Below are 13,896 nucleotides of genomic sequence, written 5' to 3'. Positions count from 1 at the left end.
GTGTGTGTGTGTGTGTGTGTGTGTGTGTGTGTGTAAAGAGAAAGAGTGATCGGCTCAGAGAGAGAAACAAATAAAAGGAAAGGGGGAGTGTTTTATTATCTTCTCAGTCTCTTGAGAATTTATGAGATGCTGGTTGAAGAACATTTCTGGGAGGTGTGAAAAGGTAATTTAATGTAATCTCTGCAGGGTGGAGGCAGCTTGAACCTCCACTGTCTGTCTGTTCTGCAGCCTGAAGTACAATCTGGACTCAAATTTGGCCATTACACTGTCATCTTTGGCAGAAAAATGTAAACAAAATAACACATGCTGTTGCTCAGTGAAAGTCATGGGTCAAATCTGGCCCGTGATCGGGTGCCAGCCCCCCTGACCATTTTCTAATTTACCATAAAGATGAAATGATTCACACTTGTTTAATGTAAATAAGGTACCAGAGTGTGTAAAAAAGCATTAAAATAGAGCTTGATTATAATTAAAGTACCTGAAGTGAATCCACTGACCCCTGATGAAGGACAGAGCAACGCGGTCTCACTCCCAAATATCAAACACTGATGCCTGATCAGTGGGCTGTGATGTCAAAATATGACGCTCCAGATACCCCTTGTGAGTCAGTTTCAGACGTTAAGGGGCGGCGTATCAATTTATATTTGCTGCTAGCATTTTCTATAGCCAAAATACACTTCTGTTTTCACAGTGCAGTTTCTGTCTCTTTCAAAGTAAACATCGGTGTAAATCGTTTTAAGGACAGGTTAGGTCCTTAGGTTTAGGTAATAAAAGAGTGTGGTTAGGTTGAGAAAAAGCATCATGATTTGGCTTTTAAAAGGTACGTTTGTTACAAATGTAATGTATCGTGTTTGTTTAACCCACCTGATCCTTGCGGACAGTCCTGTTTTTGTCGGTGTCGTTGTCGACCGCTGACCAAACGTCAGTATTTGACTAGTTGGGATTGAGACCAGTTTGGTCCCATGGATGTATTAAAGAGTCTGGATACAGCTGTGGAGGCGGGGCCCCATTCTTTCCTATGAGAGCGGCTCTTTGGCACATAAAGCAAAAAAGCTCTTTATCTGGGTAAAAATACCTGCACGTATGGGCCCATGAGGCGTGTGCAGTAGAGACGTCGAGCGCAGCCGAGTGCGTCTGAGCGGGTAACCTCCACCAGCGGAGCGACTGACTTCCGGTTTAGCGTTTCGCCGGCTTGAATGGCGGCCTAAAAAACTTCATCTCTAGACTCTTTTTGACTTTCCTAATGTTTTGTAAGGATAGATTACCACCAACTTTTTCACCTTTTTACCTTTTTGAAATTACCCGTGGTCATCTTGACACCCTCATAAACTCTTAAAGTGACTGACATGGTGCAGATGAAATCACTACGGCTGTGGTTATTTGTGGTACAGGATCTCCTCAAGGTTTGTGTGTATGTGTGTGCATGCATTTGTGTGTGTGTGTGTGTGTGTGTGTCAGACCTAATATGAGTCAGAGCAGTTCAGCTGAGTCATAACACAGAGCTTTTAATAGTTCTCCCTGAGTTAAGCTCTACACTCTCTCACTCTCACTGTGAGTGTGTGTGTGTGTGTGTGCGTACAAGAACTAGGAAAAAAATTAGTTTGATTTCTGTCAAAAACATGGGAAGAAGACAATGAGCAACAAAAGAAGAAATTACGTTTTTAATAAAAAGTGCAAGAAAATTACCTGAAAAAAACATAAGTAGAACAAATGACCTTGAAAAAGTATTTCAAAATTGAAAAAAAATTAAATATGTAATTAGGATAATTGGAAATAAAGTGTTTCCCCAGCACTTTTCTTTTTTGTCCCCAGATATTTTTCCCTAGCTTTTTCAAAAACAACTTTCTAAATCTACTATTTTTTTTGCAGTTTGAGGAGCATTTACCAAGTTGTTCATTGCCTCTTTTTCCCATGCTCAGTGTTTAAAAGGTTTAAATACTTGTAAAAGACGTTGGAAAGCAGCACAAGAAAAGTGAAGTCGCTCCAGGTTTCAAAGGGTTAAAGGAGACTCAGGCGTTACTAGGATCTTAAGGAAGAGGTTTGTCCCAGATCTGGATGCTCTCCTGGGCTCTTGTTTGATAAATGCAGTAGTTATGGAGCATTGTGGGGTCGTAATGATAAAATATGGTCCCTTTTCTGCGGACTAAATGTCCTCTGTTTGGTCTGTCCAGAGCGAATGTTCCTGCAGACGTACCTGGTAGTATCTCTTTTATTGGTTTATGTATGAAAAAAAGCACAACAAAATTAACATAAAGACCTTTTAGTCATGTAAAAAGGATAAATATATACGTAAATAAAGACTTAAAGAAAAGAATAAAAAATACAAAATACAAAGAAATAAAATCAAATAGAATGAACAAATAAATGGGTGGAGGAAAAAAGAAAAATGGGGAGTAATTAAGTTAATAGAAATTATAAAATAATAAAGGGTAGAAAATAAATACAATCACATAAAGGGAAACATGCACTATCCATTTTGTCCAGTTTTCAGTAAAGGTATAATTCTGGGTTCTCAAATTAAAAGTCATTCTCTCGATTACATAAATACTGTATATCACATCAGTCTATTCGTCAACACTGGATATTTATTTTTTTAGCCATTTCTTCAATATGGATTTCCTACAGGCGATAGTATTACAGCATTATAGCAGCACATTAATGTTCAGCTAAATCAGTTTTTATGCGTTACATTAACGCACACGGCACTGGGTTTCTGCACACTGTAGGTCAACTTAATTATTTAGACTTTATTTGCCATGAAACTATACTTCTGTTTTGTCATTTCATGTATTTAAATTGCTCCTATATTCTTTTATCTTATGCCCTATTCACATTCCTGGTATATGTAAATGTACTTCAAACTGGATTCTGATTCTGATTGTTATGTTTCTTAACATCCACCAATCAGATGTCCTTGTGCTCTCTCGTCCAGGGTGACTACGAGCGTCCCGCACGTGACGGCAGTCCCCAGGTCACAGGTGGAGACACCTACCCCCGTGGGCCTCTTAAACAACCTCAGAGTCACATGAAGCCTCCTGGCTACCCCCCAGCACACCTGCCCTACCCACCTGTGTTTCACCATTACAAACCTTCACCCTACCACCACCCCCCCTCCCAGCCCAGCCCACCGTACACCCCTCAGGTACACTTTCATGCTTCATTCAGGCCTTTTAATGACCTTTTCAGCTTTTTAACAGGTTTAATGTTACGTTAATGGGATATGTCCATATTAAAATGCTTTAAAAGAGTGTCCATTGAAAACCACGTATCTCCAAAGTTTTGAGTTAGTTGGACAAACTGAAATGTTGGGTTTCCTTAATGCTTTGAAAAAAATAATCTGGAATTTAAGACAGGTAAACCATATAAAAACCCAGTTAACTGTCTAAAAAATGCAGTTTCAAAGCTGAAAACAAGACATTTGGAGATACATCGTTTTCATTGGACACTGATAATTGTGCTATAGACCAAAAAATGCATTTTATGTTGTTTTTAAGTCACTGTAGTTTTGTTAAATTTGCTGTTTACTGTGTGAATTTGACAAGCTAAACAAGACTAACTCTTACATTGCAAATTAGCTTAGGCTATAAATGTTGTAGTATGTGGCAACAGTTTTATTCTATAAATGTGAAATTAAATGAAACTCCAAATGTTTATCGTTGTTTATCAATCTGAATTATTTTTGAGTTGAGATTTCTGCCTTCTGTCCAATAAAATGCAACTAGATTGCTCTTGTGGCGATTCAGCTTGTGGTGCTTAAAGCACCAAAAAAATAAAATAAAAACTAAACAGGAATGTCTCTTTCCAGAAATGATGACCCTGTTACTAAAGATAATCTACAGACCTTGTTGTGAGCACTTTCATGTAGGAACTTATTTCGACCCAACTACAACAGACAACTGTATAACCACGCAGAAGAAGAAATGCATCAACCACGAGCTCCCCGGCCCCACTGAGCTAGCTAATGTTACAGCTCAGTCGAGGAGGACGTGTGCTGTCACAAGCACGAGCCTCTCGTCCACGAGTAGATGCACGCTTCCCTCTGCACAGTGATACAGTTGGCAGGTGTAGTTCGGTAGAGAGAAAATAGTTCTGATATTAAACTGCACGCAACACGGTCTGTTGAGTTTCTTTAGTCTCTTTCTATTTCTGGAAAGAGACTTTGCTGTTGCAAATGTATTTTTTGGCATCACAAACTGAGTGCCATCTAGTTCCAGTATTTTGGAGAAAGGGCAGACATCTCTACAGTCGATACCTCCAACAATATGCAACTCACACCAAAACAATCTAGACTGAAAAAAAAACACTACAGGTGAGAGGAAAATTATTTATTTTTCATTTTGGGTGAACTGTCCCTTTAAACAGAGGAAACGTGCCTAAATGCTACTTACTGTTTCTATTTCAGCAGCCTCTGTCTGTTTCTCTGTCACTCTGTGGGTGTATGTGTTTTAAACACAGGGGGCCTACTCACAGCCTTCATCACCCTACATCCCCCCGGGGGCCTACCCGCCTCCTTCCTGGGGGTCCAGCTCCGACACTCAGCCCTCCAGAGTCTCTCATGAGCAGTTCAGAGCTGCACTTCAACTGGTGGTCAATCCAGGTGAGACATGGACGACAGAAAGCGACACTGTAATGCCTTAAATAAACATTTCTTCTTCTTTTTTTGTATTGCATTAGAACTGAGCTGTGTTTGTGTTTGCCCGTAGGCGACCCTCGGGAGTACCTGGACAGCTTTATTAAAATCGGCGAGGGCTCCACGGGTATCGTGTGCATCGCCAGCGAGAAACACAGCGGCAAGCAGGTGGCTGTGAAGAAGATGGACCTCAGGAAACAGCAGAGGAGAGAGCTGCTCTTTAATGAGGTGCGAAAGACTGACGGGGATAAGACAAGCAAGCAAAACTTTATTTATACAGCACTTTCATTCCAGGTGGAAGCACGGCGTACAAGTTTCAGGCACAAAATAAAGCAATCAACTGACTATAGAAGATAATGAAATCCATTAAAATAAAAATATTAACTCATAAAATAATAGTTAAAATGAAGAATAAGCAAAAAAGAGATACAAAGACATCTCATTCCGAACTGATTAAAGAAAATTTTTAAATTAAATAAAATAAATATTAAATTTAGACCATTAGAAGAGGATAATACACATGAATTGAATGAATAAAATAACTTAAAATAGAATAAAACCAATAAGTCTACCAGAGCTAAAAACCAATTAAAGAAATAAAGTAAAATAAAAATAAAATAACAGAAAATAAAATAAAAAATCAGAAAATTAAATTAAATTAAATAGTCAAACCAGGCAACTGAAATGTGCAGCTAAAATGGAAAACGTCCTCAAGTTAACTTCAAAAGATGATACTGTTGGGGCACTTGTTATGTTATCAGGTAACATGTTCCTGCGCCTTTAGCATAACAGCTAAAGGCACTTTCACCCGTATTTGGGGAATAACCAGGCGACCTGTGCCAGATCACCTCAGGCGTTCAGCTCACAAGCATATCAGAGAGATGTTGGGGTGCCTGACCATTTAAAGCCTTAAAAACAGGCAATCAAGGTCAAGGTCAAGGTAAACTTTATTACCCTGAGGGGGGATTCATTTTACAGCCAGCAGAATAAGGACAAGGACAGTAAAATTTACACAACACACAAATAAAGCCAAACATACAGACAGTAAATTACTTTATGCCTTTTATGAGGCCAATGGCAGCAGGGACAGATGAGTTCTTGTGTCTCATCGTCTTGCACTTCGGCAACATGTATCAGCGACCAGATGACAGAAGCTTGTAATAACATTTTAAGATCAATTGTAAAATATACAGGAAGCCAGAAACTGCAGTACTCTTACCTCAGTCACGCTCACACCTAAAGCAGTACATTGCAGCGCTGACCGACATCCCTGAGTCTTATTAGTTCAAGCAACACATTTACTGAAGGCCTGGTTTTGTGTGTGTTTCATCAGTGTTAATCTGGAGGCTGGACGTTAGATGTGCTACTGTGGGTCATCTTGAGCCACACGACCGAAGAGCATGACGCCCGCTCTGAGAGCTCAAACAAGCCGCAGCAGCAGAGATGAAACAGCTTTAAATAGCACCATTAAACATTTTGTGCCGGATATAAATAAATCTCACCATCCAAGAGCGAAACAGTGTGTTTGCTAATGAAAAACACAAGTTCAGTTTGCCTGACATGTATCCATGGCAATCAAACCACTGGCACATTTTTGCATCTGTAATTGCATTCATTTGCGAAGAATTAAGTAGCGTTCACAGTGAAAACCCAAGGCAAGCAATTTAATTCATAGCTGTTTCTATTAACGGCATGCTAACGACTGAAACATATCATTTGCACTCGCGCTGGAATAAATGATATTTTCAGACAAACTTCGTGATCGCTTGTTTAGCAGAAAAATGGGAATTAAGTAAAGAGCTGACCTTTGATTTACTTTATAGAGCAATATGTTGCACTGATTGTATTTTGGGTCTGTGTGTGTGTGTGTGTGTGAGAGAGAGAAAATGCATGCATGTATGTTGGCATGTGTGTGCAGTGAGCACAGATGTGAAGCAGTGGGTGTTCAGTTCAGTTGGGAGCTAATTTGCTTCATGTAATCCTATTAATTTCTGAATGTAATCCTTTTATAGTTAATCCTCCGGAACATGTTCACATTAGACAAAGGAAAGTTAAATGAATAAATAATTGAAATTAAATGACTACATGTAATAAATTGTTCAAATAATAAATGATCTCCTTGTAACATATCTACAATGCATCCATGAATGTAATGTAGTGTATTTGTACAAATACAGTATTGAATTAGCAACTGATGATAATAATAATAATGATAATAATAATAATAATAATAATAATAATATTTTTTTTCCATTGATGTTTTTAACGTTTTAATGGACATCAAAAAAACACAAAAAACAGAAGTTTTAACAAACAATAAATGGAGACATGTTTGCTGTCCCCTCTTTTTTAAACAAAAAACGCACAGAAAACTTACTTACAACACAAAAACACTCCAACAAAGACAAACGGGGAAAAAAGTACCTTCATGAAACCACTACATCAGAATCTACAAATTAGGTGCCAGTAACAAATTAGTCAGACATTTTCTATTTTCCCTTTATTCAGGCCAAAAAGTGGCCCCAGACTGGTTCAAAAATATCTTCTCACCCATAATTTTATTGTATTAAATAAATACATACACAGTGTTTTTCATATCAGAATATATAAGGTATGTGCCATAGTTTATACTCACGCTGAACGATGTGACATTCCAATAAAACTACATGTTACTGAACGAGTAAAAGTATAACTACAGTCTCTGTCTGTCTGTGTCTCTGTGTGTGTCAGGTGGTGATCATGAGGGACTACCACCACGAGAACGTGGTCGACATGTACAACAGCTACCTGGTTGGAGACGAGCTGTGGGTTGTCATGGAGTTTCTCGAGGGCGGGGCACTCACTGACATCGTGACTCACACCAGGTAATATACAAATACAAATATAACAAAAAAAACTTACTTTATACTTGCTGTCGTGTTCTCGGTGCAAGCTTTGCACGCTCCGTAGTTATCATGCCACAAAGTAGTGCACCTCTGAAATTTGCACATGCTGAAATGGAGGGCCATCCAAATATTAGTCCCTGAGTTTCCTAAATATATTTCTGAAAATTAAGTCCGGTATACACTGTGCGATTTTGTCTCAGACGAAAGATGTTTTTGGTCTTGGCTCTAAAACGGTGGTCCTACGTCGCTCAGTCGTGCGATCAAAGACAGCCTGGGATAAAATTCTGACAGCGTCAGAAATTTGGGAGAATCTCGCTGTGTGACTGCTGTTAAACCAACGTCCACGAACCAGCCAACAGAACTGCAGCATTTTCCCCGACACACATAAATGCTGCTACAGCGAAGGCTCGATTTGTTTACATTTTTCTCTGCTGCTACAGCGGCGTAGATGAATGATGCACGCCGACGACTTTTTGTGCATGCATGTTGACGTCAACGGACGTAGGTCATAGCCTGAGCTTCAGCAGGTGATGTCACCACAGAGTCTGCAAACATTAGACTTCTTTACACAAGTTTTTATAAGAATCTATAAAATCAGTTTTTATACATTTCCATGCAAATTTTTCAGAGGAAAATTTGTCCTTGCTGTAGTGGGCTTTCAGCCAAACCGTGTTTTAGGTCATTGCAAAAATGTAAAAATTCAGTGCTACAGCGCCACTTTAATAAAATAACTGGAAACTGATACAGTGTGTGTGTGTGTGTGTGTGTGTGTGTGTGTGTGTGTGTGTGTGTTTATATCAGTTGTGTTGAATGATTTGGCCTCGAGTGTGTGTTGAGTCAGAGGAGGCAGCTTATAAAAGAAAGCTCACGTCGTCCGTTTTCGTGTGAAATCTTTGAATGACTCAGTGTGTGTGATGATCTGGTGATGATGGTGATCGAACTGGTTTATCTGCTAACTGGCACACTGAGACGTGTTTTTAAAAATCATGTCATTATTTGTCTCACATATCAGAAACTTCAACAACTTCATTTGGATGATTTTACAAGAGAACCAGGAGAAGCGAGCAGACGGGCTGTAATCCAGCCGTGCGTTTGATAGTTTGGGGATTATTGTTCTCCAACTTTTCCTAATTGCTTCTCTGTTGTTGAGTCGTGTTTCTGAGCTGCCGCCTCATTGTTTTAAGCTTACTTTGTGCTTGGTGTTTAATTACAGTCATTTGCGTGGAGTGTCAGCATTAGCGCTGTGCGGTGTCGGATGCTAATAACACGCTTTGGTGAGGCTGAGCACCGCTGCTACCGTGAAGTATTTTGAACAGTCTCCCACACAGATGTTTGCCTGTTTGTGTGTTCGGTGTGTGTGTGAGTTTCAGTATACACACGAGTGTTTTTAGAAATGGAAATCTCAGTAAAGAGGATATAATTTGGCACATGTTCTCCCTTAAACTCTCCACTTTTGTCTTTTTCAGTTTGTTGAATTTTAGATGGAGTGAAATGTTTCTGATATCGATACTCTGATCAGAACAAAGACACAAAAGGAAAAACATGTTTGTGAAGTGAAACTTTGCACCTAGATTAAAATAATATCTCATAATTGCAAGTATGTTAGTTAATACACTCATACATGCGTTTGCCAACTGGAACTGTTTTTTGTTTTTTTGGCTTGTTCCTATAGTAACACTTTTTGGGTTGAAACCTTAACAAAGGCTCTACCTGGAATCCAACCTTGAATTTAGGGCTGTGACAGTATGGATTTATTTTATCACCGTGGTTAAAAAGCAACATAATACCCCATTTTGGCTGTTTTTTTTTTTTTGTCCATTTTTTTTTTTTTTTGGCTTGGATGAAGGATGTACAACTTTAAAAGGTAGTATTTTGTATTTATTTTAAACAAAAGGTCACACTCCAGCCACCCTGCTCCTCTGAAAAACACAGTCCCACACCACCAGTGATGTAGTGTTGTGGACGGGGCTGCAGCAAAACAAAAAACAAAAGCCAACAAACAAAAAATCAATATCAGTTAAAGTTTGCACTGTATTTGAATATTTCCACAGCTGATCGATGTGGTGTTAGAGCAGCAGCAAATTCACCATTCAGTGGAGTTTTTCTCAGTTGCTGAGCTGACAGAGAAACTCCTCCACACTCTCCCGTTTACCGCTGACAGTAACAGACATGATGAAGGTCTGTTAGAGCAAAACGTCATTTTATTCAGTCAATAAATGTCAGCAGTGCGCACGAGTTTCTCTCTTTGTTTATAGATATCTCATGAGAGAAATAATCAGACACACAAGAAGGAAATCCCATCGCTGCTCCTTTCACACGTGAGGCAGTGAAAACGTTTTGTTTCTTCAGACGCACATGAACATTTGGAAGAAAGTTCGTAATGATAACTACATAGTGATTACTATGTTTATATTTCATATAACACAGCATATGCACTCCTTTAACTTTCACTAGCAAAAAAAAAAAAAAGAAGCAGCGATGGTGGTAATGAGCTCAATCACGTGGTATTTCGGTAATGCAGTTACCGTCACAGCTATTCCTAAACATACGCCAATACGATTGTTGTGAACTGGTTTGTTTACTCTTTATTTGAGGTGTAATGAAGTCGCCGGTTTAATTTTTCACCCAAACTTCCTCCATGTTTTTGAATTAGTGGTGTGTTGTGGCCAGTTTGTATTTTCATGTTACCGACTTCCAGTTAAAATCTTTACTTAATAATCTGTCGCTGTGTCGCTTGTAGTGTGAACACAGCATCATTTTTACAAAGTAAAACCCTCGAAGAACAGTTTCTTCTTCTTCTTCTGGGTAAAACCTCATTTCTACAGGAAGAACCCTTTTTTTAAGGAGTGTGGCAATACGAAACAGCCACCTGATTTAATGAGACATTGAATCAGTTGGACGTCATTTACAGTATTTCCAGGCTGATGATATAAGAACAGTTTTTCTCTTGGTAGTTTCCGCCGCATTTGTTCAGGTGAAAGCTTCCTGCTATTTCTGTTAAGCCTTTTGTTGTGGAAATAACTGCTGCCTGCCTCGCGTCGTGCAAGCCTCATCAGTTCGCTCACACACACACCGAGGTACACAAAATGCACACACATCTAACACACACACACACACACACAGGCTTTTTCTGAACTATTTCAATCATGTTCAGATTTCAATTATACTTCAGAGTTTGTTAATGAGCTGCACTTCAGGGATTTCATTGAATATAAGTGCAAAAGCATATGGATGTGTGTGTGTGTGTGTGTGTGTGTGTGTGTGTGTGTGTGTTTGTGTTTGTGTTTGTGTTGCATGCGTGCACCTGTGCGTGTGTAATTCTCCTCCCCTTGACAACCTTTTCAGGCTCATTAAAACTGTTTCTCGCTTTATATTTCAAACAATTTTCTATTTCAGCGATCCTGTTTTTTGCTCAACTGTATGCGTTCATTTCTCTGTGTGTGTGTATGTGTGTGCGAGAGGGGGGGTGCAGTAAGAGGTGAATTGTTTTTGTGCACTCTCCGTCCCATTCACTTTGAGTTAGCCAGTTGTTTTTCCATTAGCAGAAGGCTCATTTATCTCGAGTGATTGTAAATGCATACATGTGTGACAATAAAATCTGCTGCAATCTGCAGTGTGTATCTATAGTTTGTGTGTGTGTGTGTGTGTGTTGCCTGGGGGTTGTTTCCCATAATGCCAGTTTATAAGTAACTTCTCCAACAGTGTGGGATCTTCTAGACTGAGTGATCAGATAAAGCAGTCAGTCACCAGAAGAAGTGTTTGCATTTCTGTAAATCACAAATACGTTACATTTACACGTTTCATAAGAATCATATCAACGTTTCTAATGTGACGTAGTAAATGAGCTAACTTTGTTATCTAAAGGTGGAGGAGATGGTGGATGGTTGGACACGTAGGTGAGACGCCTGTTCAAGACCAGAAAACAAGAAAAAGGGTTGTTTGTCAGTAACTCCTCGCTGTGTTTTCAGTGATTTTTTGGCCACCCAGAGTGGGCGTTTAGTACTCATCACTGCTTTTAGTGCTGGGATTGCGAGACAAAGGCAGTTGTACTTGTAGAGGGCTCATTGCTTTTCCTGCCTGAAAAGTGGCACGAAAAGCCGTTGTTTTAACTGAGATATTGCCATTGTTTTTTTCCAACATATGGCTTCTTTTTCTGCCAAGACAGTGGCATGAAAAGTGTCTTTACAGAGACATCACTGCTTCTACTGCGGGGATAATGGCAAAATAAGCGGTTGTTTTTTGTTGAGACATCATTGCCTTTACTGCCAAAATAGTGCCTTAAAAAGTGGATGTTTTTTTACAGAGACATCCTGCTGTTTCCGTGGGGAGAGTTGAACAAAAATTGGTTGTTTTTTACTGGATTTCACTGCTTTTCTTGCCGGGGTACTGGCACAAAAAGCAGTTGGTTTTGGCTAAGACATAGCGGTTTTTCCTGTTGGATATAAAAAGCAGTTGCTTGGCAGATCTTGGCATGAAAATTGGTTGTTTTTTTTCCTGCCAGAATAGTGTCACTAAAAGCTGTTGTTTTTTTACAAGGAGATATTGCTTTTTCTGCCAGGATTGTGCCCTCCAAACTGGGTATTTTAACCCAAAACAAGATCTTTCCCCAGCCAGAGTCAAGTCATTTTTGAAACAAAACCTTACCAGACATTAAGTAGGACATTGTTAAAACATAAATTAAGGAAACTATGCCAACATTTTCCTGGCGACTGTGCTGGATGGAGAGAGAGTCGTGTGTCAGTGTAAGAGTTAAGGATGTATGAACGTGTGTTTGAACTCTATATTTATTAACATGTGCGACAAAAATGTATGTTTCCTTGCTTGCAAATGAGCGTGTCTCTATTTCTGCACATGAACTGTGTGTGATGGCATCTCAGCGCACACACACTCATGAACACACGGTGCGGCGCGGCCAGCTGGGTCTAGATGTTAATGTTCAGTGGAGCTGCGAGTTTCTGTGTGAGCTCAGTCAGACGCACTGCATCGCCCCGTCTCTCCATATGGGACCCTCCTGCCTGCTCTGCTCGTCGCAGCTTCAGCCGCTGCAGGCTACGGGGGGTTCAAAACGGATTTCTGCTCCGTCTTAGTTGAGTCGAACTGCAATCGCTTTAGACTGATATTGAAGTCTGGAACAGTAGTAATTTTTACCTCAAAAAAGTGTTATTACTTGCAGTCTAAAATCAGAGGTACTTTGGTTTTTGTCTGTGTGGTCTTTTTGTTTATTTTATTTATTTTTTGTAATTTGTGCAAATTTAGAAAAAAAATTGTACCTATCTAATTTTTGCTTTGCCACAATGCACCACAGAGAAAGTACAGAAGACAATACAGACAGTAAAAGATCAATGACAAAGAAGAAGAATAAAAGAAAAAATAATGTGTATATACTGTAATTAACTAAAAAGTAATTGCCTTTGAAAGCAGGGTTCCCATTGATCCTTAAAAGGCATTTAATTAAGTCATTTAAAATAAGGCCTTAATTATTCAAATTAATCTTAAAGTCTTAACAATGCTGACACATGAGAAGCAGGATTTTATTACTTTTTTAAATTAATTAATTCATTTTGTAAAATTAAAAAAATGGTTACTTCTTTTCTTTTAAAATTAAAAAATAAATAAATTTAAAAAAAAAAAAATTTTCTTATAAATTCATGCTTGGGAATCCAAGCCGTGGAGTCTCATGCAGAGTGAGTAACTCAGAATTGTCCAAAAACTGCAAAAATTGTCACATAATTCCCACTTCTGTCAGTAAACCCAGTAGATACTTTAATAATATAATATGTTCATTTTCTTCCATGTTTTCCACACTAAAAAGGGTTGTTTCTTCTCAACATTTGACACAGATAATCTATTTCACTGGAATAAAAAAAAACATTGTTTTATGTTAAAGTAAACATTAGGGCAAAATACAATTGTCCTTCAATTTTTAGAAAACTGGTCTAGAACTTAAATCCAAGCAGCATCAAAAATGTCTTAAAATGTAAAACTTAAAACTCTAAAACTAAATCTAACTTACCTTGAGCTGCAGGAACTCAACTTTTTGGTCCAATCAGTCTTACCAGCTTTCCACAGCTGCTTTATTGAACCTTCGTCACATTTAACTGTCTCATTTGGTGCTTTTTGCAACACCTCAATCCAAATGTTATATTAATATTTAAAATGAACAGCAAAACCATTGGAGCGGACCGAGAACCACTGAGTGGCCTCTACAACAGACAGACTGAAATGAAAATACCACAAATAGCCGAAGTTACCACACACACACTTCACAACTGCTACAGTCAGTCCCCTTCAGGCTGCAGATGCAGGTCACTCCCACTCAAGACCAAGCGGGCGATGTCAAGCTTTGTGTCGACTTCTGTCAGACTCAATATTGCTTGAGCT

At 39.0% G+C, this 13,896-nt stretch overlaps 1 protein-coding gene across 2 annotated transcripts in view; it reads left to right on the top strand.

The window, feature by feature from the left end:
* Nucleotides 1-13,896, top strand: part of pak5 (p21 protein (Cdc42/Rac)-activated kinase 5) — a 104,998-nt gene that overhangs the window by 86,287 nt on the left and 4,815 nt on the right. For both annotated transcript variants that reach the window (XM_042502961.1, XM_042502960.1), the window contains exons 4-7: nt 2,933-3,142; nt 4,456-4,597; nt 4,704-4,858; nt 7,361-7,494. In XM_042502961.1, the coding sequence (XP_042358895.1) occupies nt 2,933-3,142; nt 4,456-4,597; nt 4,704-4,858; nt 7,361-7,494 (641 nt within the window). The remainder of the gene's footprint in view (nt 1-2,932; nt 3,143-4,455; nt 4,598-4,703; nt 4,859-7,360; nt 7,495-13,896) is intronic.

The sequence above is a fragment of the Plectropomus leopardus genome, chromosome 16, assembly GCF_008729295.1.
Source record: "Plectropomus leopardus isolate mb chromosome 16, YSFRI_Pleo_2.0, whole genome shotgun sequence".
NCBI lineage: Eukaryota > Metazoa > Chordata > Actinopteri > Perciformes > Serranidae > Plectropomus > Plectropomus leopardus.
The sequence above is the reverse complement of the archived record's forward strand: the minus strand, read 5'-3'. Positions and strand labels throughout refer to the sequence as shown.